General features: G+C 40.0%; 1 protein-coding gene across 6 annotated transcripts in view; it reads left to right on the forward strand.

Moving 5' to 3' along the window:
- Positions 1–27,280, forward strand: part of GRID2 (glutamate ionotropic receptor delta type subunit 2) — a 727,507-nt gene that overhangs the window by 650,008 nt on the left and 50,219 nt on the right. For all 6 annotated transcript variants that reach the window (XR_008449796.1, XR_008449797.1, XR_008449799.1 and 3 more), the window contains exon 14: positions 5,212–5,378. Coding sequence is in view for 1 of the 6 variants with exons in the window: in XM_009562749.2 (XP_009561044.1) it covers positions 5,212–5,378 (167 nt within the window). In the remaining 5 variants the exon portion in view is untranslated. The remainder of the gene's footprint in view (positions 1–5,211; positions 5,379–27,280) is intronic.

Below are 27,280 nucleotides of genomic sequence, written 5' to 3' on the forward strand. Positions count from 1 at the left end.
TGATAAACAGGAACTTTATTGATCTCTTGCAAGAGGTTTATGGACATAAATGTGTTTCTGTTCCCTTCTGCTGAAAAAAATCTCTGTTATGAATGCCATTAAGCTGTTTGGCAACATTTGACAACACAAAAATCTAAATTTAAGCTTCCACCACAAATTTTATCTTTGCCTTTTCCCTTTTCAGTATACAGTGTCCACATTGTGGGTATTAGCTCTCACTCGTATTTGCAAATATTTGCTCAATTTTGTTCCCTCTTCTTAATTCCTCATGTAATAGCAGCCTTGGTGAAGCTGTTTTACAGAACAGAGTACAGCCCTCTGCAGTCTGCAGCTACTGCACGCTTGCTGAATATGCAAAGATTATGTTAAAAATTTAATCTTAGTATTTATATAGGCTACTCTCGGGTCCATACCGATAGGCATAGGGGTGATGTATTTCTCTTGTGTAGTCAGTGCAGTGGAATGATCCATATTGGAGAACACAACCCTCAAAGTGCTGTATGAAGCAGGTGATTAATCAATGTCCTTGACTGGTTTTAGGTCAGAGCTGGAGTCACTACTGCTGTGCTGTGAAGAGCTCGTTTCTGTTCATGTGTTCTTGGCTGAAGTACAGCTGACAGCTTCAGAGGCAGGGAAAGGTGTGCGGTGCTCAGAGGGGAAGGATGGGGCCTGACTCATAGTGAAAATGAGTAGAAAAAGCATCACCACTGTACCACCGGGGTGTAGGCACAGCGTATTCAGAAAATGGGCTTCATCAGAATTATATAATAATGTCCGGATTTTCTTCCAGGAAATTAATATAATTTTAACCAATTGAAACTTAAGATTTCTCTAGCCTTAAAATTTGCATTGATTTTATAGCCAATAATACATTTTATGTATAATGAAATATTTTAAAGACGGCTGCAGGAAAAATAACTGCTAGGTCTGTTTAACCTGTGGCCTATTGTGTACATTTTTTTCTTTCATGATGATTCTTAGTATTTTTTTAAAGAGGAATTTAAAATGCAGGAAACATATTGTTCAAGAATTCAGTTATGAAAAATTGCAGTAGTTGGTTGTTGTTTACTTACAATTATTTTTTCCTGAAATTTATAATTTTCTAGACATAAAAATGTGTTTTTAGAATGCTGGAGTTGTACACAAATACATTCCTTAGCCTACTCTGCGTGAACAGGTTAGCTGTAAGAAGAAATACTATCCACATCAGTGTTGGTATAAAATATGCGCATATGCAACAATGTAATGGCTTTAAATGCTTTCCTCATATAACTCAGCTGGTTTTTGGTGGAGTCATCAAAGATAAATTTTAACTAATATCTACAGGCAGAGCTTCAGCAAATAAAAGTCTCATAAATGTGCAATGATAAAAAATAGAAATATAACTGCCTTATAGAAATAGTTTTATCATCTATGTGGTGACAGCCCGTGTTCCATGTAACAGCTCTTTTTACGGTAAGTCCTTTGGAATTGCCCACAAAACCGTGAAGGCAGGTCAAGCGTTTCTGTCTGGTACCATACCTCCCAATTTCACTTAATGACCAGCGTAGTGCATGACTTCAAAATGCCCTGATGAACAACTAACAGATTCAATTTTGCCTGTAATTTTTTTTTTCCTCCTATGTCAATAGTCCATTTTGCCACTCCAAAAACCTTTTAGCCTCTGCCATACTGACAAGCAGGATGCCACGGGGAAGGAGACTGAAGTGTCAGTTCTCCATGCCCTCACTGACTGGAAAGCTGGGGTTGCTGCTGAGTGATGATACACTGCCCTCCTACAAACGCTTCCCTGGCAATCCTGGGCTGTGCGGTCATGTGTGAACAGCATTCAGATTTGCTACCTGAAATGTTATTATCTCAACACAAAATGCCAATATAATGATGTGGAAACGTAGAACCAGGGATGCAGATCTTTTGTGAGTAGTGAGTTATATTACAAAGAACCATGTCTTTTTCCAAGGAGATTTTGCTTTCATTTAGTCCCCATAATTAACTGACTGTAAGCACCTTAACTTTCATTCATAATGCAAAGCTGGGATTTTTGCTGTTCATTTTGAAGCCCGAAGTGGAAGTCTTCAGCATAACTGTTGGAAAGCTGCAAGATATAGGCTTCTCGTAGTAAGAGAGAGAGAGAAAGAAGGATATAGGCTTTTAATTAACATTTTGTTCTGAAATTGTCTTCTCCTTTCATACAGAGCGTCATCCCCCGTTTTCATAGCATAGCTACCTCTTACTTGTAGGTGCAAACCTGTAAAGTAGCAGCAGTGTTCCAGATATGCTGTGCTCCAGCAAAAAGGTTATTCTTAGATCTTTAGGCTAAAGCCAGTTTCAAGCTGTGTGAAAGATCCATTGGCAGACAATTTAGACTATGAATCTCAGAAGAAGGGTATGCTAGAAAGGGAATCATAAGCCTCCTGAGCTGGCAGATAACTGATTCTCTTTTAGCAAGACAGGTGATTTTCTCATATACAAAAATTATAAATTGGAGACAAGTAGTATCACTGCTAATGGGAGGACTGAACTGATACATTTGCAAGGAAAGAGTAAAGAAAGTCATATCCAGCTCAGCTAAGTAACAGAAAGTTTCATCAAGAATTGAAAGGTGTTAGCCCCAAAGTGAAAGTATTTAGACCTGCAGAGGGAAAAATAACTAGGAATGAAATAAGACAGGTATTTTTTAAAAAAATGTGTAAATACATTAAGCAGCAATGAAACTATTAAACTGAGTAGTTTCATGAAGAAAGTGCAAGCATGACAATTGCAACTTAGGTTTGCTCCATGGATTTGAATTCCCTAGATTTGTAAATAGATAGGGCAGGAATGCTAAAAAAGGATGTATTTTATTGCATGGAGCAATCCTGTCTTGAAGATAGATCCCTTCTGGCTCTTCAGTCTCTTTCCTGCCCCATGCGCTTTAACCGAGGCTCATTGTGATCTTATCTATGAAAAGTAATAACTTTGTTGGAACCTGAACTGTGGTATTATTAGATCTGATGTAAGGATCTTACATACAACACTTCATCACAGGTATTATTGACTGTAAGTGCTTTTACCACTTTTATGTATTCTCACTGCAAGTTCTTTTACTGCAAGGCAGCCAAATCAAGTGATTTTTTCCTGACCAGCTGAGCAGCTAAGTCTCTTTACAAGCACTTAGGTGAATTCAGTGTGTCAGGATGTTAAAAGTGTGGGTTAGGACAAAAGCAGGTGTGGAAACATAGCCTCCTGCTCTAGAACATCACCTCAAAGATTATATCCCACATGTAAAATTACTCAGCTTTTTTAACCCCACTTTTCCTTAATTCCTTCATTTGGAAAGCCCATCTCATCCTTTTCAGGATTCATTTTACCCCTTCTGATCTTCTCCTTTTGCCTTCTCTCCCTTGCTCTCTTTCAGGCTGAGTCACTATCCTTTTAAATGCTCCTAGGAAAGGCTGTTTTCTCAGTCATGCTATCTATTTCTTAGCCAAATGATGTTTGTAAGAAGATCAGAATAAGTGCCCTGGTGGAAACGCAAGCTAGGAAGAGCTCTGTGAATTGCAGTGCCTATAAGACAGGCATACAAGTTGTATGGTTTGTTAACAGTGAGTTTACTTCTATCCCTTATTCCCTGGCTGTTTAGATAGACATAAAACTCCACTGGGAAGCAAAAAACTTTCTTGACCATTTTCAGAGCCTGTAGGTTAAAACTGACAGAGTCCTGCATTTGTGTCTGTGTATTTTGAAAAGATTTTTTTTATCTTTCTGATCATTCAGTGTCCACAGATAACGTCTCCCTTTCTGCTCCAAAATCTGCACAAATCCTTCCTGTACTGTGCCTATGAATGGAAATACAAAGTATTCCCTTTCCAGGCCTGGAGTGTCTAATTCAGATTGATTATGCATGAAAAAGAACGTGTCCCAAATGCCGTTGTTCCTTGTGCACTACATCTTGTGAGCAAGCAGCCGGTGTGGCTTGCTTCAGTAGCTTTTATATGTAAACAGTCTTTAAAAACATAATCTACATTGTCAAAGCCTAATCTAAATGATGTACTGACATTGCTTATTTTGATATGCTGACTTGGTTTTGAATTCTCTCTGGATCGCCTGGCCCCAGATGGCCTTTTTGTGTTTTGTTTACTTTTCACTTAGCTGTCACATATTTATTCCCGTTAGATGTACAAAGTCAATGGCTTCAGCCTAGTTTTACGGCTTAGTTGGCTAAATACAGCATAGGGAAAATGTTGAGTGAAGCCAAGCAGAGGGTCAGGAAAGAAGCAATGTGATTCTCCAGGTCTGACATAGAGACCAATGAAACAGAAAACTGTTTAAAGATCTGGTAGAGCTGCTAGAGATTATGGTTTTTTTCAGGAAAACATGATTTGACTAGAAAGTGGAAGTTCACTGAAATAGGGCAGGATGTATTTAAACTGAGTTTCTGTTTTTAAAAGCTTGCTTCTGAATAAATGCTGAAATTTTGTATACATCCCATATATTTAAACAGAAAGAAAAATATTAATCTGTTTCAAATGTGAGTGGATAGTAAAATGTTACTTTAAAAACTTCTCAGGATAAGGAGTTATTTTGGATTTATTTTAATTGAACAGTTAAAATGGTTTACATGATCTTTCTGAACAAAAGTCTTTGAAGATATATGAAAACCCTTCATGCTGACAAAACTAATCACCAAATCACATGATCTTGCCCAGAATCACACACAAAGCCCAGGAGGCAAATGGGCATTCATGCCATCTATGCAACCTGAAGCATGACTGAAATGTGGACCATCTTGAATGGTGGTCTTCCAACTGCATACCTACCTTCCCATGCTTCTCCAAATGTGAATACCTACCTTCCCTCTAAACGGTTGTTTTAACAGCTTAAACAAAAAAATTAAGGGGGGTGGTATTTGAGTTAGATTTTGGCTTGATGAAAGGAGCCTGATGTTTGCTTCGTTCCCTGAAGAGGGGCGGTAGAGGTTTCCTGCACAGCAGTGTTTCACTGAAGGCATGTTGTTCTCAGACCATATTTCTTCCATTTCTGCTGAGGTGCTCAGCCAAAGCGCTGCACGGCACCAGCCACGGTGTACTTTTTGTACTGACAGCTATTGGGCACCTAAACTTCACTTTCTTTAAAGAACAGACCGTGATGAAACTGCGACATTTTTAGGTGCACTGACCTCCTTTTGGACTTGACAGTCCATAGTCTGAGCTCTTCCTCTGTCTACTGCAGGTGAAATATGGGAACTATGCCTTTGTATGGGATGCAGCAGTACTGGAGTATGTGGCCATCAACGATGCAGACTGCTCTTTTTACACGGTTGGGAACACTGTTGCAGACAGAGGATATGGGATCGCACTGCAGCACGGCAGTCCCTACCGAGATGTTTTCTCACAAAGGTAAGGGTTCAGAGGAAGAACAGTTCCTAAAAGAAGGTGTCTCTGAGGTCTGGACCCTTCTTTTAATTTAATTTTCTGTGAAGGTCAAACGTCTTGTACTTGCAATCCACTTAATTTCTTACGTAGGCAGTCATTTCCTTGGCAACATAGGATTACTCCCCTTCCTAGAAACTGCATTAAAAAAACTTCATGCTTCTTTTACTCAAATTGTTCTTGTTTCTTTTGGAAAACATTAATGAGATAGGCTGAACTTCATTAGCAGGATAATGGGGAAAGAGTTGCTTCATTTGTTATGGAGGGACAGCACAACTCAACCCTTCCTATTACAGAAGCCTTTTCTTAAAGAGAAAAAAGTAAACATGGACACTGTGAAAACTGAAGGGGATAAAAAAGAACATTTGATGTTTCAGTGAAAAAACCCTATTAGTACACAAAAGCCTAGATGCTTATCCCAATACTAATCTATCTGTTGGACTACAAAAGTGAGATATCTAGAGATGCTTCTGCTACTGTGTTTCTACAAGGATCAGAAATGCTAAATTAATTGTATGCATTTTGCGGTTGCAGTGTTTATGCTTCACTCTAGTATTGATTCGTAAATATAGATGAGTGTGAAATGTAAAAAATAACCAAACATTGTAAAAGTCTAATACCTGTCATCTGGCTTGTAGGAGAAGATATGGGCTAATCTTGTAATCTTTTCTTATTCTGAACCTATTCTCTCAGCCCAGTTTGTAATTATTTTTGTTAGATGTACGTAACAGAATTTTACAGTTGCTGTGGTGGAATTTCTTTTGAGTGGTCGCTATATAATGAACGTGAACCACTATGTCATATGAATACGTTTCATTCAGGCTATTATCTTTCCTTTCAGTCTGAAAAGAAGGTAGGGCAAAAAAGTAGTCAATAAGTAAAAATATACAGATTCAGAATAACCACTCTCTGCTCACACATACTGCATGAACAAAGACTTGAATTCTTTGGTTCTGTTCTATGTTGTGAATGATTTGGCTAAATTTTGTGCTGGCATAACAGTAACCTAATACAGAAGTTCACAGGAACATTGAAAACTCTAATTTTAATGAGACCTATATTTGCTTTATTTATTATAACTAGCATTATTGGCAATTATTTACTGAATACTCTAATCCCTTAATACTCTAGCCATGACCAAACTGGCTCTGCTAAAAATTTCTGTCTCTGTAGTGTTCAGGGTCTCCATGCAAATCAGAGGAGTAAAATTTCTTCCAGTTATCTTCCTAATAAATGCTTCCAACTCTTAGAGATCTCAGGTGCTAGTCAAGGTGTTAAGTCATTCTCTTCAGATCATTACCCGTGTAGGCGTGAGTATAAAAATTTGAAGGCATAGGGGAGTCTTGTAGGCTGTGTTTTTATTACTAAGTACATTGAACCTGCCAAGTGGCATGGCATGGCTCATGCCTGCACAGCTGAGCACTCTTCATCCATGCCACCACCATTCTCCAAGTCAAGGTGTATCCCCGAACCACCCCTTAGGGACTGTTTCTGACATCGTTTAATACTTGTTATAGTTCCCAGTACATGGAAGAAATGGTCACAGCTGGTTCTGGTAAGCGATTATCATCTTTGTCACAGTATTCAGTACCTGGAGAGGCTAGGTTACATCTTCTTTCATTCCACTGCCTTTAGCAACTTCTGGATCATTGATCTGTGCAGGCCTGACATTTCCAAGTACAATTCTATTTCATAACAAAATTTCAGCGTTTCAGTGTATTATTATATCTTGAAGGTGTAGAAAAGCAGAAGGAAGCATAAAAATTTGCACATATATAGCTCTTTTTATCTGAAGATCTTCAGAGCAATATTTAAATATTAGCATCTTTCAGTGGATAGTAAATGCCATTTCCATTTAATGCACAGGGAACTCATAGCATAAGAAAACTTAAATGAATTCTCCAAGGTCAGGTGTTTTTCCCTGGTTGAATCAGGGATCATAGGCACTCATATTTCCTCATTTTCCATTCCCTGCTATAGTTATCAGAGTTCAGGTGGATGAAGAAAGAGATTATTTGTGAGATATTGGGCCACAGGAGGGTCTGGATGGATACACAAAACTTAGCACTAATGAAAAAGTAACTCCTTACATTATCAAGAGCAATGGTTGAACAGAGAAATTGGAATTTGCTAGAAATGATGCTAGTACTGGAGAATTTAGAGAACTTGAGATACATATATTCTGAAAATGTGTGTGCTGCCCCTTAATTTTTTATTTCTGTATTATGAAAGCATTTTATATTGCACTTCTAATTATGTCCATAAATATAAATTTACAGTTTGAAGCTGTGAAATACAATATAAGAAGCAAACACATGAAAGGGAAAGCACATTTACAGTAGCTTACAAGGTTTTGTTCTAAAAACTCTTCAGTAGTGTTGCTTATGATTATTTCCATGTGGTTTTCACAAATCATCCTTACTTTTCTTCCTAATGAAAAGACTGAACAACCTTCAGGTGTTGCAGACTGCATGCTAAATAGGGAGGGAAATAGATTTCACTGGGTAGGGTTAGCAAATGTTCACATGAATAGTTCACATTTTTTAATGCAGCAGGGACCTGGTTTGAAATATATTGGCATTTATTGATCTTTCCCAAAATAAATATATTTCTGTGAAAATACAGGGCTTTTCTTTTAAGAAATTTCATATAAATCCAAAAGCTACACAGTGTTAAATCCCTGGACTGTAGCTGTAAAAGGTCTGGAAAGCACACAGGAGATTTTGGTCTCAGTGCAGGAAGCATAGGCATGAGTTTAAAGCTTTTCATTACCTTTTCTGAACATTCAGAGGATTCCTAGAGAAAGAGGAAAAGAGAGAGAGGTGTAAACACCCACCCCTTCTCTCCAATGCTGTGGGGCATGGGTTGCAGTCAAGATAACGCTTTAGTAAAATCTAGGCATTTGGGATTTCCAAAAACATTCTCTTTGGGATGTCTGTTATGTTGTCCTCTGGGGTATTAGCACATGCAAAATACTGTGGCCTTTGGGGGCAGCAATGATATTCACCTGCTGTATGAGGTAGTCCAGTCTCTATGGGAGTTTACCCATCGGTTAGGCTACTTAAGAAAGGCATTAAACCTGCAATCACTTTAAAATGCTGTGGCACCATCAAAACACATCCAGGGCTTTGCAGAAGTTAAATTCCCTGATGTCATTTCGTCCCATAACTGATGGTGTGCCCCTTTATACCACAGGCAGTTTATGAGGTGCTAAAAAGAATTGTGAAACAATGGAGAATGTTGTGAGAACAAAAGCTTCAGTGATGGTCCTCATGGATGTGTACCTGCGTTTGGAATGTAGGAACACAGCTGATGACCAATAGGTTACCTAATACGCACAGCACTGAAGAAGCACACAAGCTGCAGTTCCCCAATCATGGTGCAGAGCCAGTGCTGTCAGCCACCCTGCTCCCAGCCTCAAACTGCTGCTACCAGCTAGTGCCTGTGTATTTGCATAGGATGCAGTCCTCCCAGTATGGAATGAGCCTCCGGATACCAAGGAACCAGAAAGTGAAAATGCTTATATATTTGGCTACATCTAAATTAACACAAAAGGTTCAATATTTACTTGATTTTAAATTTATGCCATTAAGCGAGAATCGTACAGGAATGTGCTACCATTGAGGTATGCCTGCTTGCATTGGTTCATATTGTGTTTATAACTTTACAAGTGTAAGGTAGTACCTGTGCCCTTTAGAGAGAAGAGTGAGTGCTCCCAAATATTTGAACCAATGCAATTTAAAATTAGAATTATTCTTACAAATGCAAGTTTGTGTATAGTGAAATATTGGTGGAGAGTGTGGCAAAATGCATGCCACTTGGAAGTCCATTCATGTTTGCTGGGCTTTTAACAAAACTAATTCCAGTCACCCCACAGAAGATGAAACCTCGTACAAGATTATTCTTTCCAGACTCAAGGAAATCTAATATTCTAGGGATGAACAAAATGGTTTTATCAGAAAAGTTGTACTATTCAAAGTGCAATACCAATATGCCTTCCAAAAAAACATTTTTTGTAGATGTGGTTTAATGCAGAAGGGTAAGCAACTGAAAGCACTAATAAAGAAACTAGTCATCAAGACCTACCTTTTTCACGTGCGTAGAATCTCTTCCAGGGCAAAACAAAGACATGAGCAGCAGTGAGTGGTCTGACTGCAGAATGAGATCGACTTTTTGTTGTAGTGGGATGGCAGAGTGGCCAACTGGGGTCCCACACAGCTCCTGTGGCCACTCTCTGCCTAACGATCTCTCTAAAAACAGGTGCTGTAAGTCCATCCTGAAAATCCGTGTGTGGCTGTAGCACAAATAATGTGGAAAATAATCTGGGTAACATTTGGATGATGAGCCTGTCATAGCATCCTAATGAATTCATTCACGCATTGCAGATCTTAAAAAACACATCTGACTGTGCCATTAGGTAGTCAGTTGATATGCTCAGGTAGATTATTGTCCCCTTTTCTTTGCTAGTAAAACTTAAACTTCAGAGCACCAGCAGCCTCCAAGCAGTGTGTCAGTCTTATATATATATATATATATATATATATATATATATATATATGTAATTTTTCTTTCAAAGCAATGACAGGGGCATTAGTAAAAGGAATTACCCAATTTCTTAGGAGAGTTTGAAGAGGATGTGTCATTTGATTCATGAGGAACTGTGTGCTGACACTAAATTTGACACCTGTTAAGGAGTCTTTTCAGCCCTAAACTTTAAAACTTCCATTGTACCCCTGGGAGGTATAAATATAATTGCAAACTCTTTTAAGACTATTTCTTAGGATGTCTGTGCCTCCTGTGGTGCAGCAGCAATGGCTCAGGCACTGCACTGGTGGCTGGCTTTTGGTGGAGGTCAAGCAGGGGGTAGCAGCAAAGCGCTTGGATCCCACTCACATTCCTCTGCTGCCTGACTCTCTTCTGCACTACAGTCCTGGCCACACAGCACATCAGAGGCAGAGCGAAAGGAAATACTAATTTCATACTCACTAGAGGCCAGCAGCCAGCTCTTCACTTAAGTAACTAGAAGCTATCAATGTCTACGGAAAAAAACAAGTCACAGTTGTTTGCATTCTTCGTATCCCAAGAGCATCCATGTGCGTTGTGCCCCAAAGACTTCACTTCTAAATATTAATAAAAGAAAAGAATGACAATAGGAAAATAAAAGGCAAGATTGCCCTTGCAACCCACAGTATGAGACTCTTGCTTGTTCATCACCTGTTTCTCCGAATGGCGCTCACCCTGGCCAAGCACAAGCTTACGGACACTTAAAGTTGTGTGTGTGCCAAAAGAAGCAGCAGCTGCATACCTCCTGGTGGTCATCTGTAACAGGTGATGTAAGCGAAGGCATAATGTATGGGAGGTACAACCACCATATAGCTTCTCCAGAAACCTCAGATTGAATTTGGCATAAATCACAAAAGGTCGCAAGGAATTTGTGTTGCTGCTAGAAAAGCCAGTCACTTCTTTCCGTCCTGAGGGGGGAAAGAAATGGAGACTTATAATGATTTCTCCATGGCAAGTCTAAAGACACATCACTAGCTGCAACTATTGCACTTTCAGATGTCCAAAACTTTGAAGGCAGGGAAGAGAACCACTGTGTAGTGTTTCAGACTTCTCCTTAGTAAATCATTAGTGATATGCTTTTAATAAAGGGTCTCGTCCTTTTTTCATTTCATCAGCAAACCTTGAGATTTAGAAAGTTCCTGCCCTGAGTCATAAATATGTGTTCTTCCTGTCTCCTCACTATTAATTCTGTCTCCTTAGATATTTATTCAATGTCTTCGAGGTCACTGATGTCCAAAGACTCCAGCACAAGGAAAATTACTTCCTTCCTAACTACACTGATTTCTTTCTCCAAGTCCCTGGAACTGTGTACCCCTTTCTCTGAGGAGGTTCTCCCCTCTTCTTTTGGGAGGGTTTGGTTGGTTTTTTTTGATGAAAACCCCAGTGTGTCCCTTATTCCCTGATTTATCTTTATCAGCTATGGGGAAAATAAGAGTCTTGGATTACATCCTAACCCTGCAGAAGACTGACAATAATGATATAGTTGGATTTTTCATGATTAAATACAGTGATTATCTGCAGAACAGTGGATGCTTTAGTAGAAGCTCAGATTGGATTCGCCTCAGTTATTTGCTTAGAAAAAAAATACTACTCTGATATGTATATATAACATTCTGGAAAATACAGCAGGGAATCTAGTAAAATCCCTACCCAAAGAACTTTATTCTTCTTATTCCAGAAAATTAGAAAAATCTGCAAATCAGGAGAATTATTGGACCTAAACTCCTGAATTTAAATAGAAAACTTTAATTCTTAGAGCCTGCCCTTAGATCATGTCACAGGTTCATGTAACTGAAACTAATTAGTGAGAGGAAAAAAATTAAAATTAATTCCAGATTTCTGAGCAATCTAACATGAGAATCCAGTCTTAATTGATTCAGATACAGTCATGGTTATTAAAAGCTTTAACTTCAGAGTAGCACATAATAGCAAGATGGTTTCTCAGATAACCAAGATACTAAATAAAAAATGCTGTAGTAACACATCAATGTAATATTTCTTGACCATCCAAAATAATGAAGTCTACCCGGCTTTTTATGCTATGTTAGACTTGTAGGGGTGAAACTGGGAACTGCACCAGACCCTAGGTCTCAAAACATGTCCACCTTCCTTTTTCCTGACCCTTCCTCCAAGATAAACTGCAGTTGTTCTCTGTGTTGGGAAACTCACCTCATGGAAGTGTTGCACAGATAGCCAGCTGCCTGCCCTGGTAGAGCCTCAGGGCAGTCACATTCTGCACAGCTCAAGCCCCAGGCCACCAAATCCAGGCTGAAGACCTGTAAACCCAAATGGATTTTAAGAAAACATGTAGATTCATTCTGTTTTTTTTAAAATGCCATCCATTACTTCGTATAAAGCCCTAGCAGAAAGCTTTTCTCCCACCATTATTCTTTCTTCTTCTGTCAACCAAGCCCACCACCATCAGGTCTGAGCTTAGTGTTCTGCAATCCTGTATGAGCACATTGCTAATAGCTTTCCCCAAGGACCAGATGATCTGATGTTGTCCATTTGCATCCTACTCCACTAACTGCCTGATGCAGAACTGCAGGTTTTGAAGATTTCTGCATTGTCATCAGAAATGTTTCCTGGCTTTGTCATCCATTTGCATCTCATTTGCTAGTCAGGGCTGCTGGCTATAGGACTACAGAGAAGCTGTGGCTCCCACACATCGCATTGTGAGAGCAGGAAAAATGATTTTGATTCCTGATGGTGTACATCTGGTGCTTGCATGTCTTGCAGTAAATTCATGGTTAGAAGTTGAAAGAGATGGGAACATCTACAGAAACACAGATTTTAGCAACTTTTTAATCTGCTGTAATATTAACTGAAGAGGTGGGTTAAAAGATTCTGCAGCAGGTCTGAAGTTTATAATGTGCACATAATGGAAGATTAATTAATGAAAACATATAAAGGCAGCGAGCAGATAAGAGCGAGCAGATTATTGGGCTTTTTGAATATACCATAATGTTAATTGATGGGATAAGTTAAAGGAAGCTGAAGTAGCAACACTGAGATGAAAGATGAGAAAGAAAATCATAAGGGAAAGGCCTTAGATCTTCTTGCATTCATACAGCATAGAGCTATGAGGATCACAGAACTGCGTGCCAGCTTCATCATAGGATGGCACCTCTGCAGCTAAACGATGCTGTGGTGAAGGAGTTGCTGCACACTGGAAAAGCGGTGCCTTTAAAAAGACAGCTTCATATCTTCTCTTTTTCCTAATGAATGCTTACTTTCAGAAAGAGCACTGCCTTCAAAGTTTCAGAGAAGCAAGACAGATAAGCTGTTTATGCATATTAATTCCCCATGAACCACCCCGAAGAAAACAGTCTAATTGTAATGTGTTATATTGCCAGTAGATACCACTTTGCAACCTCTTTCTTACTACTTTCTATCCACTTCTGTAGCTTTAGGCACCTCAGGCTCGGCATGTAAGATTACCAGGTATTACCCAGCGTCATCGGTGCAGAATAGTCTGTGGAAGCAGTGTTATTCATCCAACTATGTAGAAGCAATATTTATTGTAAACTGAGTTGTTCATGTGTTTTAAAGTTTTATAGAGTGAGTAAATGCATGTCTGCAGAGTTTGAAACTGCTTGGTTATAAATCTGATGACAGTAAAGATAAAAGAAGTGTCAGTGAGTGGATTCCCTCCAAGAGCTTCCCTTTTTATGAATTCCTAAAGAAGATATTAGGTTTGCTATTAATGCACATTTTCCTGTAGTACATTTTTTGTTTTCTGGTTACCTTCTCTTATGTTTATGAACATCAGTCTTGAGAAGAACATGTTTAGCTACTCACTCCAACTCAGTTCAGCAACAGTGCTGCCTTTGAAGTGGTGTGGAAAATTAGTGCAGAGCTTTCCCTGGTAATAGGAAGGATCCAGTCATGCAGCTGTCTTGACGACAGAACAATAACAACCACAAATAAGGGTTTAGCTCGCCTACCACATAGCAGCACTATCTGACAAAAGGTTCCTTACTCTTCCCCTAAGTTGTTCGAAATGCTCATCAACTTATTTCAGTTAAAATGAGCAAGGATAGCAAACCAGAAGAGAATAACAGATCTTTCCTAATCCATTTTGTTGGCTTAAAAGGTAATTAACCTTTAGCTGGACCATAAAGCTAGTCTTCAGCTGGTCCTGTTTTCCAGATAAAAATGGAATGCCTGAAAATAAAGCTTGTTTTCAAAGCTGAAATATGCTCTGGTAAATAGTGAACTTGATGATATGACAACTGGAGATATTTATTCATACCTGAGCTAAAAATTTTGCTTCTTTCTGTGAAACTACTGCACCAGGGGCTATCTCAACCTTCAGAGATTTTCCCTGCTGCAAAACACCTATCTGCTATTTGTCACTCATCCTTCAATTGCCGGTGGGCAAAAGAAGGTGCTAGCCTTGCTTTATTACCTCAGTCATGTTTGGAGGTAGGGAAAGGAGAAAAAAAACAATATTGAGAAAGTCTCCAGAACATAGAGCCAATGGAGAGTGGTGGCATGGTTTGTAACAGAGGTGGCTTCCCTTGTTGAAATAGGATGTGAGGAGGAAGTAAGCTAGTTGCGGAGGCAGAGGGAGTAAGAGGGGAAGCACTGTGGAGAGAGAAGAGTGATACCAATGAATGATTATGGGGAGTGAATAAATGGAGCCTTCCTTGCTGCTCAGATCCATGCAGGGAGGAGGTTAGCAAAGTCAAAAATCTAAGGAAACTACCCAGAGAAGCTTTCTGCTGTGTCTCAGAGTAAGGCCATCAGGTAGGCTAGCAATCAGGTGGAAACTAGGAGAAGGAGTTGAATAATGTCTCCAGTAGCGTCACCAGTATGTCTGAGCACTGTGGTTAGAGAGAATTGGAAGGTTAAGAGGGAGTGGGGAAGCCTTTACTCTCTGAATGCATGGGACCTCAGTAGCTTTTAGGAAAAAAAGCTCTGGGAATGAGGTATTGTGAAGTCTTAAAGAGCTCTGTCCAAATCCCAGAGAAGACTTGGTGCTGGCAAGGCAACTAAAACATTAAGCTGCAGAGAGGCTTGTGTCAAGACTTTTGTTCGGTGTGGTGTAAACAGAAAGTGGCTTTGGAAAACTGTGCTGTGTGCTTCAGTTACCATGTAGCCCAGCTGAGCTGCACTGCATACCAGAGCCCCCAGAGGTCTGAGTTGTGGGGAGCAGGCATATAGACACCTGGAGCACAAATCCAGCTGTTCTGCTGCTGCAAGCGCTACAGAGCCTCTGCCCAAGCTAAGCAGAAAAAAAGTGCTGCTGCAGCTTGTCTTGGCACAAGCACAAGGTTGCAGCTCATCAAAACCCACACGCAGGCAGCAGGTGTGCTTGGCGAGGCTGTGGTGGTCTGATCCAAATTTCCCTTGAAATATTTCACAGACTTAGTCCCTAGCACTGGCCTGGTCAGAATGGGCTCCCAAACAATCACACTTTGACTCTGTAGATTTTGCAGCGCCAAAACAGATAGAACGATTTGCTAACATGAATCGATTGGATATGTTGGGGACTCTTGCTTGCACAATGTGAATTATACGCTACTTTAGTGCCAGTCGGGTTAGGTTAGCCCAAAATAAAGCACAGCCCTGGTCCCAGCCGTCATAGTTTGATGACTTTTCTTAAAAACCAAGTGCCTTTCCAGAGCCAGATTTTGTACTTTAACATGACTTCATTCTGCTTTATGACTAAGTGCAAGCAGAAAAAAAGGATGATATGGCCAAGGAAGAACTGTGCTCACCACTTTATTCATAAAACACTTTTGCAAAGTGCATTTAGTAATTTGCCGTTGTAACCACCAGCATGCAGAGCTTTCAGTGCAGAGCTCTGACACTGTATTTAGTCCCTACTTTGACTACTCAGCTAAAACTTCCATTTGTATGCATTTATTCTGCTTCACACATTATGTTATCAGTCACTTTCAATATTTCAAAGTCATGCAGTCTTTTTCTGATGTACGTTTGTCAGAATGAACTGCCTTGATTAGTGTTATTACACACTGCAGTTCCTGACTAAGAGAAAAGTCTTATATAAAACCGGAATATTGAAATTGCTCAACAAAACAATAGATAAAACAGAATAAAATTAGAGTAAATGAACAGAAATAGATGCTTTAAATGATCAGCCAAAAAAAATCTTTAAAAAGGAGGAGAGGAGGGCAAGGCAGGATTTATAATCCCATACAACAGAATTAATCAGGAAAAATCTGATTTTTGAAGTTCATGCGCGAGGTATTGAAAATGGCTCTTTTCTGCTGCCTCATAGTGAGTTAGTAAAGTATGTCTTAATTGGACTTTCTCTTAACTAAATACTTTATCATATTCCTCTAATGATTACTCTCAATGTAAGGTTTTTAATACTCAGTCCGTTACAGTCACAGCATAATGTAATGAAGGGTTTTGTCCTAGCCTGGGAGGGTGCTTACAGTCCTAGTGGTAGTAATTTATCATGGCACATGAGCACATCTCTCTCTCTCTCCAGTGTGCTTAATAGTGTGCAGGGACTTTGCTAGTTCACTCTAAAAGCCTTTATAGCTTAGGACTGAGCCTGGAGGAAACACGCTTGTTTGGAAAGGTAATGATCCTTTTATGCTAATCATAATTAATTTTTTTTCCTTGTATTTGCTACTGTTGTCTTCAGCTGAAAAAATAGTATGAAAAAACAGGTGAATTTCCAAAGCAGTAAAGAAGAGTTGCCACTTAATTACCTTACTTTGTAGACATCTACATACTACCGCTGCTCCCAACAAAACAGAAAAGTTTCAACTAGTAACAGGCATGAAATGGCAAAATAACTTCACCGGATGCAGTTTCGTCGCTGGGATGCCTAAACATCACCAAAGAGGTCATTGTTGTCTCCAAAGATATCAGATTTCTACAGAAAGCCCGTAAGACAGATAAACTGTTAGTTTGGGGGTTATTTTTAATTAAAATTGATTTTTTTTAATTAAAAACAAACTCCATTTGAGTAATACTTGGAGAGAAAAATAACAGATTAGTAAGCATGGATTTGCAGTGGTGAGAGCAGGGATTAGAAGTTCTTGACCTAGGACTGAATTTTATTTGCTTTGCTTGGGGTATGCTTAGGGCAGCATGTGAGAGGAAGTGTGCAGAACTTCCATTAGCTGAGAAATATGCACTCTATTTTTAATATTGTTTGGTTGTATTAATTTCCTTGGATTTGGAGGGATTTCATTTAATTAGCAATGGATTCTCAGATCATGGAATTATGCCAGATTTATGCTGGTTTAGTTGACAGGAGAATTTAATCTCATAGATACATCTTTGGCTTAATTCAGATGTAAGGCTCAAGATTAACACCCCCATGAAACAGAGAATTAATGTTCATTTCGTTTTATGCCTGTGAAGTACTATGCAAAGCTACAGTAATGTGTCACCTCTGACAGTCACACTTGTGCAGCAATCAGGGCTTTCAAAAAGGTATCAGGGTCCACCTGCAGATTCAAACTGCCCTGTGTTCTTCCACCTTTCTATATAAATCTGAAGAAAAGTGTAAAATCTATAGAAGAAAAGCTATTGAAAGTGAAGCATGGTTAAAACCTAGAGGAACTGAAGGTTTGTTGATCTCTTTCACGTCTCTCTTATATTGGAAACACCTACCATGCTCATTTTTACTTTTTTTTAAGAGTAGCTGTCTTGCTCCCAGTTAAATCTATAAGGCTTCTTGAAAATAAGAGGGTTTAGACAGAATCACTCTCAGGTATTTAATGCAAGAACAAATATATCCATGGCTATTATAATGTAAATAGGTCACTGTGCTGGCAGCAACGTTTATACTTTATTTTCATCCCAACAATGAAAGGTTTGTGTGCGTAGCTGGACTAGCAGAAGAGCAATAATGCGTAGCAATACCCTCTCCTCTGCTTTACAAGGAAAAGGTCTATCACTCCAACTTGCTATGAGAAGCTGAGCTCGGAGGGATGAATGACATATCCAAGGTAGCTCCACAAATCAGCTAGCAAAGTCATTGCTTCTCCCACCATCCCCTCTCTGCCCATCTTCCCAGTTTTTCCTCCTTTATTGTTAATGCAGGCCACATGACAACCGTTTTCTTGCCTTGAGGCCTTTTTTTGCAGAAGAAATTCAGGGTAGATTTGGCATCAGAGTTTTTTTAAGGGCTAAAGTTAGGAGAAGCAGGCTCTCAGCTTCCGCTGAGAACTGTGATAGCTGAGGTTACGGGAGGCTGCAAGCTGCAGAGCCGGCACAGCCACGGGCGATGCATGGGCTCAGCATCCTTCCTCTCCCTCCTGCTGGCTTTATCTCAAATTACCTGCTGTCTTGACACCACCAGCTGTTTCCTTTTTTTCTGCCCAAAGCTCTTTCTTACTGTTGCTTCAGATATCACAAACCCTTTTAGCTGTTTCAGAAACCTGTTGTTTCTTGAGCTACCAAACAAGGATAGTGGTCTGCAGCAGGGCTCCAAAGGGGGAAGCCCTGCGGCAAACAAGGGAGCAGCCCCTGGCATGGCTGGGTAAGGTCTGGGTCCAGGGCCAGCCGAGGGGGCTCTAAGAACTAACTCCCCTGGGGCAGTGGTCTCAAACCCTCCTCAAAACCAAAACTGGTGTTTGGATCAGGACTGTTGTTCATTGTGAACGAGAGAGGATGTTTTATTTCTGGTTTTTTTCCCCAATTTCAATGAATTGTAGGTGGTTTGTCTATTCATTAGGCTGAACTATTGTCATCTTTTTGGTTGTGTTTGAAATAAAGCCTAGGTAAACAACTGTTCTCAAGAGACTTCTGTCCTGGGCTGGCAGGCCTGGAAGCAGACCATGTTGTGCTCTTTTCAGGCTGATGCAATTTGAGATGATTCCCGCAGCACCGCATTTCAGGTTCAGTTCTTAAGATCTGCTTACTTGCAGAGAAGCTTTTTCATTGCCCATGGAAACTTGCATACATATACCCTATTATCTTTTTTGAAATTGAGGGAAAAGTAGAGATGCCATCCCTTGATCTTGGCTCGGCAACGATAAGCTCCTTGCTAAAATTTTTAAATGTAACACTAATATACATCTAGCCCATCCTTTACAGCTGGAATTATCGCAGGGCTGAATCTTAATAGTAATGGTGTGGGTTATCTCTGTGTAAATAGCACAGTATCTTTATTCAGCAGGAGAAATGCTGCAGGTCTTGACTGATACATTGATCTGGATAAACAGTATAGCTTATTCCTCTCTGGAGGTGCCAAAGTTCAGTTTGCAATGCTTGCAGGCAAAACTGATGATTTACTCTTTGTGGATATGGCAATATACCTGGTATGCTGCCTACAAACCAAGGTCTTTTTCTCTGTAGGCCTGATGATGGACTTCTTGAGCCTGTTGCTATATTGCCAGTGCTAATGTAAACATTGTCTGGGTGAGAAAGCTCCTGATTTCTGCCTGCATTCTTTTCAGCAGTCTGCATCACTTTCATTTGGGCCGTCGGTGGTGCTTGCCTTGAGTCACAGTGCTTTGACAGCAGGGTTGCAGGACGCTTTCTTGGCAACATTTGCTTTTCTAGGGAATTGTTTCTTGGCTGGAGGTTTATTACCCAATCTGAACTTGAGTCACTGAAAGGCATTCTTTCAAAGAAATTTCATCTGAGTTTTTGGACTTGATTTTAGTGGAGTAATTTGAGGTCGAAATAGTGTGATATCCTGGGTTTATTTTTTAACTCAAATAGAGAACAAATTCAAAATTGTGAGATGATTGCTCAAGGCCGTGTAAATCAGAACTGCTACTCTTAACACACCATTTCTCCAGCTTTACCCTGTCTGCTCAACAATAATACTGTAGTTAGGTAAATTGGCTAGTATTAGCTAGATACTTGAATGTCATTAGAAATTCTTAAATTGAAATCTTTGTTAGAGTTGAAAGTAGAAACCTGTTATTTGATAGAAAGAAATAGACAAGAATGCTTTTAATAATTCCAGAATCAGTCATCATAAAATGAGGAAAGTCTGAATTAAGGTTGCACATCAAAGAAACCTGAAGGTAAGGGATGCAATTAATTCAGCCAGCCAGCTACAAATCAGCCCTATAATGATGCCGTGCAGTTAACCTATGCTTATAATTAAGGCATTTCCTTAGTCATTAGAACTTGAGTAGATAAAAACAAGTAGACTTATTTATTTTAATTTTTTTTTCAGTTTCATAAGAACGTGTTAGATTTTTGTCTTCAGATGATTACTTTGTGGCAGGGATGGGAAGACCAGTAGAAAATGTGTGGAAGGAAAAGCTTAGAAAGTTGAAAATGCATGGGAGGAAGGTGCCTAACCTTCATTCTGAAAATCTTCCTCTGGCTTTTCTTACATCAGTGTGAGATGCTTTGTGGCTCAGGATGCTGGAGTAGGTGTTGTAATGGCCTTTCTAGCCCTACTGTCCGCAAATCTATTCACTTAGTTTTAAACTTGTCCTCGCCTGCCATCAGTCTGCTTCCTTTCTTCTCCAAGTTTGTAGTTTGGTCCTTTGCAACATCTGTCTATCCTATTCAGGGCAGTTAGGTCAACCTCAGCAGCATGCATGAATACTTCAGCCTGGAACGTGGATAGCCTTGGGACACCGAGAGGAACCTCCAGATTGCTCACTGTCTAGACCATGAACTCACAACTAACTTCCCTTGATCTGTTCTACTTCATTTCACTGCTTATTGAATTTTGCTGGTAGTATTATCTTTTGTACTCTTGGGACCAGCATCAGTTGTCATGGTATTTAGTATCAGGTGGTTGCAACTTGTATGCTTGGAGGAAGGTAGGAAAGCTGATGGCGAGAAGAAGTAGTAGTTCAAAGAAGCATAAAAGATCAGTTGGTAGGTACTGCTTAGTGACCAAAATGTGCAGGGCTGTAGTAGTTGATAAGATAGTTTGACTGCAATCAACATCCCGTATGTCTTTTATATTAGCTTCTAGATGATTATTATTGGTTTTATTTTTTTAATAATCACAATGACATTTGAAATGATTGATGAAAGAAATGGCTCATTATCTATGAAGTTATTCTTCAAGTTGCTATAGCAGTCATATGGCTCCCATCCTGAATGTGGTTTGGGCATTTTATACTGGGAAATAGTTTACAGAGGAGCCTCAAGACATGTCTGAAAAAGAACATGGACTCTTGTTAATGTCCTGTAGCCTCTCCATAATGCTTAGCCCTAGCTTCCATGATGCTGTAGGGAAGAAGGAATGCAGAAGTGGAGGCTAACCGCATGTCTCCCATCATCTGACTATGTTACATTGTGGATGAGCCCCACGGACTAGTATTTCCATCTCAGTGCTTTCAAACATTGGGCCTGCCTATTGATGCTTCCTACACAAGTGGGTTGGATTAGTTATATTTTTTATGAAGCAGAGGAAGAACTGAGTTTGAAAACTTCTTTGAGTAAGCTTCAAGAAAATGCACACATGATAACAGCATATATTACCACCAACTGAAGTATGAATTATTTTTACCATAGGATAAACACAAAACAGAAGGCTTCATAGCCTCAACTACTAAATCTCTCCACCTACTTATTTTTCCCTATGGGAATTTTGTCTCCATTGACTAAGGAAATTGAAATCGTTGCAAACAGACATGAATTGATAGACAAAATGCAAGATAAAGTTGTCTAAACGTGCCAGATGCTCGTAAATGTAATCTAGCAGTGCCGTTTTTGTTAAAACAATGGCAGAGAAAATTAGTAGAGTGGCGTCTGGAAGCAGCATTCTATATATTCAAGCATGGCCTCCCGGGGTCTTCTTTTCTTAAAAAAACTCGACTCTTTCCATGCAAAACAAGTCTGGGAAGGAGGAGTTTTCAGTCCATAACTCCACAGACAGGATGAAATTAATTTCTGTCAAAATTTGGAGAAAATGCTTCACAGCCCTTTAGGTGAGATACACCTAATGGGACAAAATTATGTCTTTAGTATATCTTCATATGAATTTGATATTTTGCTGAGCAGCTTGATACAAACAGATGTTTTGAATTATCCCAGGCTGCTTTGGTGGTTGGTTTGTGTTTGGACAAAGAGGAGAAGGAATTAAGCTTATTGATTCACAAAAGCGTAGGCAAGAGTTGTCTATTCTCTGTTAAGAGTCCAGCTTTCATAATGGAGGCAAAAGAGAAGTTTTTGCACACAGGTTGCCATGTACGTGTTTCAAGTTCACTGCAGGGAAGTTCTGTCACGCGCCTACTGAAGTTGCACAGCCAACTTTCCGGTACCTTTCTTAACCACACACCTTGGAAAACAGCAAAGATTTTTGCTGCATGTTGAGTAGCATTTAAAAACTTCTCAACAGGGTATGTATCAATATTGATCTTGTGCTAGAGACTGCATTTCTTGATACTTCACTTTTCAGTGATGAACCCCTCTAAAGGAAAAACTGGGCTAATAATACTCATTTTACCAGGGCCTCAGGGGAATGAAAGCAGGTTTCTTGTCACACTTGAACTGACAGTTTTCTGATTGATGGCATTTAGGGGAAGTTGAAAGAGGATTAAAGCTTCATGATGCTGGTTTATTTCAAGAACATGACATGTTTGAAATGATAATAAAGTGGAAAATGTTTTTCTGTGGCTTTTATGGGCTTGGGGTTGTTTGGGATGAAATTATGGATAAAGCGATGGCTGAAGTCAACTGTAGGTTTTTTGAGGCAGTTGGACGCAAGATGACAGGAGCCATTATAAAACCCTAGGCAGCTTTTTGCTACAGAGAACTTGACAGCAAAGCCAAAAGGAAACTAACACTGTAATGAGTCATTTCATGGTGGAGTCCAAAAGTTTTAAGAGTGTTGAAAGACATTTTAGAGCTGGCAAATATTTATGAATGCTTTCCATGAGGCAAAGAGCACTCAGTCCTCATATGTACAAAATCAGGCAGGAAAGGGAAGAGACCAGTGTGGCTGAGTCCAGACCTGCTGGTCAAACTCAAGAAGAAGAGCAGTGCAAGCAGGGACAGGGAACCTGGGAAGGGTATAGGGACGCTGCACAGTTCTGTAGGGATGAGATCATGAAGACCAAGGCACAGCTGGAGCTGAACTTGGCAAGGGAAGTGAAGACCAACAAGAAGGGATTCTACAGGTATGTCAATCAGAAGAGAAGGTTAAAGGGAACGTACCTCCACTGATGGTTGGGAATGGTGACCTTGTATCAACAGACGAGGAGAAGGCTGAGGTACTTAACAGCTTTTTTTGCGTCAGTCTTCCCTGGTGACCACTCTCCTCACCCCTCTTAAGTCATGGGACAGAAAGATGGTGACCAAGGCAGTAAACCCCCTCCCACTGTAGAGGAGGATCAGGTTCGTGACCACCTGAGGAACCTGAACATGTATAAGTCTATGGGACCTGATGAGATGCATCCCAGAGTCCCGAGGGAACCAGGTCAGGGCAATCCCTGATTTCAATACAGGATGGAGGATGATGTGATTGGAGCGGCTCTGTAGAGAAGACTTGGGGTGCTGGTTGATGAGAAGCTCGATGTGAGCCAGCAATGTGCACTCACAGCCCAGAAGGCCAACATTATCCTGGGCTGCATCAAAAGAAGCGTGGCCAGCAGGGTGAGGAAGGTGATTCTGCCCCTCTATTCCTCTCTTGTGAGACACCACCTGGAGTGTTGTGTCCAGTTCTGGAATCCTCAACGTAAGAAGATTATCGAGCTTTTGGAGCGGGTCCAGAGGAGGGCTACAAAGATGATCAGAGAGCTGGAGCACCTGCCACATGAGGACAGGCTGAGAGAGTTGGGCTAGTTCAGCCCAGAGAAGAGAAGGCTCAGAGGAGACCTTATAGCGACCTTTCAGTACCTGAAGGGGGCCTACAAGAAAGCTGGGGAGGGAATGTTTACAAAGGCTTGTAGTGATAGGACTAGGGTATCACAATGGGTATAAACTGGAGAGGGGCAGATTTACACTAGACATAAGGAGGTATTTCTTCACGATGAGGGTGGTGAGGCACTGGCACAGGTTGCCCAGGGAAGTTGTGGATGCCCCATCCCTGGAGGTGTTCAAGGCCAGAATGGTTGGGGTGCTGGTCTAGTGGGACGTGTCCCTGCCCATCACAGGGGGTTTGGAACTGGATGATCTTTAAGGTCCTTTCCAACCCAAACTATTATTCTATGATTCTATGATTATGCCATAACATGCCATAATTTCACCATTCTGCTGACATTGCTTATGAAGGATTGTTATCAGCAAAAGGCACTAGAGACAGTGATTTGAAATTACAGATACAGGGTTGTTGAAGTGAGAGTTAATCTTATATTCCTTTGTGGACATGAGTGAGAGGAACGAAAGTGCTTCCCAGTATTACGTTTTAGCACAAAGTAGAGAGTATAAAATCCTCATAGAAAGGAGGGGTGGTCCCGTAACCATCCACTCATCAAACACTTGGATTTCACCTTCAGCTCACTAGTATATGTGTGTTACACACTAATAATAGATTAATTTCTGTCAAAAATTGGAGAAAATGCTTTACAACCCTTTAGGGTAATAGGTCAAAGTAATAGTGTTACAAACCATGGTACTAAAAGTGGGTTGCTGTAAATAAATCTCTGTTGGACCAGGAAGCCTTAAGTGTATTAATAAGGAAACCTTAGGTTTTGAGTAGTGTCTTCAGGTTCTCGCTGGAGTGAAGTTATCATTATTAATATCCCCTGCAGAGCTTTGAAATAACTTTGCATTTACTTTACTATTTATATGCTCTCTTGTAATAGTATTTTAAGTAAGCTTGGTTGGCATTAATAAACTTAATGGTTCATTACTATTATACAGCCACTTTTATTTAGAAAGACCACTTACTGTAGGCCATTGAAAGCTGAACTGTTTTAAAAAGCCAGCTTTTGGCAGCTGTGCACTGCACAGGATCTCCGGAGGTTGCCTTACCTTAGGTATTACAAATTCTCTCTGATATGGTCTTTGGGCAGAGATCCCTTTTATATTTTTGGTATACAGGGAGTTAAATTTTTGATTTGTAGCTGGGTAAGCCGGATGCCTGATGCCAGGTTTCCCAGGCGGTTCCATGGAGGAGGAGCACCAAGGGGCATTGATGGGAGGAGGGCAGAGAGATGAGAGGACTGGTGCCCTTCATCCACCACCTGTCCCACTTTCCATTCGGGGAACATCAGTGGGGCATGCCAAAACCCATTACTGTTGCACTGGGGTTGCTTGTTTTAGATCTGCATTTCAAGATCTTCATTTATCTGTTAGAAGACATAAGTGGCAAAGCTACAGGCAATTTGCTTGATTGCTGTTGTGTGACCATAGGAATCAAAGGGATCTGCTGGGTCATTGAATCCATTTTCCTGCTAAGATAGGCAAGCACACCATAGGAATCAAAGAATCCTACATCTTTCATGTAGGCCCCCTTCAAGTACTGGAAGGCTGCTAAAAGTTTCCCCTGGAGACCTCTCTTCTCTAGGCTAAACAATTCCAACTCTTAGCCTGTCTTTGTATGGGAGATACTTCAGCCCTTTCATAACTTCATCAAGTGGCACTTCAGTAACAGTCTGGGGGATTTTTATTCACTGGAGTGTTTTCCCCTGGGAGGTCTGTTGTTTTTCTTTTGCTGCTCGTTTTGGGTAGCTTTTCTTTCTTCTTGTTGCTCCCAGGCCATACTTCACAGTTTAGATTTCTTCACAGCCAGTGTGTAACTGTTTGCTTTTGTTAGCATTGGCATTTCCCTCATATTGCTTTTCTCTGTCACTGTTTCTGCCTTCACTCCTCCTTGGTTCTGCTCTTCCTCATTCAAGTTAGAAAGGCTTTCATTCTCCTAAGATAAGGTCTCTGTTCTCCTGTTCATCCCTGCACCAGTTCTGGATTCTTGAAGGCAGGTACGAGCAATTGTGTAGAGTGTTTGAGATGAGATCGTACCCGTACCTTCCACAATTTGAATCAGAAATACGTTGCTTGGCATATTCTGGTAGAGCATTTGCCTCTTTCACAACTTCATCATGCTGGTGGTTATTAGTCACTGTTATGCCCCAGTGTTTGTTGTCCTCCGGCTGGTGTGATATACCATTCCTCATTAGCTGTGCGCTCCAGCCCTCAACATGATAAATAACTTTTACAGAAACCTTGGTAAAAATCATAAATATAAGAGGCAGCCCAAGATGAAAGGCAGTAAAGTTAATCAGGGAAGGAATGTATATTATTGTTTTTTAAGTTGAAAGAAAAAGAAAGAAAAAAACTTTTGAAGAAATGCTTGTTGAGTTTTGAGTTTGAGTAATAAATAAAAAGTAGTTTTCAGATATAGGTATCGTGCCAGGGCAAATTGACTTCAGTGTCTGTAAAATTCATAAAGGTAATTACTATGACCAGACCACATAGAGATTTTGGGATGACTGTCTTCTTTTTTCTTTTTTTTTTAATTCTTTTCTTTTTCGAGGAGCTTGTGGCCAATGGAAGGGTGTGTATTATTTTTTTTGTTTTACTCTGACGCTTAAGGTAAGCTTTGGTAGAAAAATCCCAGTCATGTTGTTTAGTAGCAATGCAGTAATGCTAGTTTGTACATCTGTGTAGGAAAGGGTCTCATGTGAATGTATTATTGTAGTTCAGAAAAAAAACTTTATTGGGTTATTAAATTTTTTTCAAGAGACTGCTCAGGTCCATTCATTTTTCTCTGTACCCACACTCCTTCAGCATGAAGAGAATGGTAGCACAGAAGAAAATGCCATTGTTATAAACTAAAGCTTGCAGTTCTTCCAAGCAAGGCTCTATTCTTTACAAACCTGGAGAATAAAAAATGCAGATTGCATCAGAGATGTAGCTGATGATAATAACATCAGGTTTGGTCTCTGATTATTCATTGTAGTAGGACAATTACAGGAATCTTGACTTTTTCTATGGTGCTATTGGGATTTACTACACTCCATTGCAAAAAAAAAAATGCAGAACAGCATTGGTGAAAGTAGAAGAAAGTCTGCTTTTTCTCTTTTTCTTACAGTCAGAGGTAGTATTTGTGATTGCCACCAAGAACCTGGTTTCATATAAGAGCTGTGAGATTAAATTGCCTCAGTGCTCTTCAGCTGGGTCCTGAACCTTTTAGCAAAACTGGACTTGCTTTTGAGTCTCTGGAAAAAGCCAGACTCCCATGTATTTCCTGAAATTGAAATTTTATTGCAAGTGTTTTGCACTAGAACTGCTGTCATCTCTGCTTGATAGATAAATTCATTATGCTTTCTGGTGGATTTTTATATGTTAAATAACATATAAAATATTGTTGTTATTTGTCAAGGATGGGCTATTGAAAAGTAATAAATGAAGTCAAACAGAGGCACTTTCTTCCCTAAATACTTTCTTTGGATTGACAACTGCATTTTTTCATTCCAATAATTGAAAGTTTTCAGTGCAGGTAT

Source organism: Cuculus canorus, chromosome 4, assembly GCF_017976375.1.
Source record: "Cuculus canorus isolate bCucCan1 chromosome 4, bCucCan1.pri, whole genome shotgun sequence".
In the NCBI taxonomy this organism is placed as follows: domain Eukaryota; kingdom Metazoa; phylum Chordata; class Aves; order Cuculiformes; family Cuculidae; genus Cuculus; species Cuculus canorus.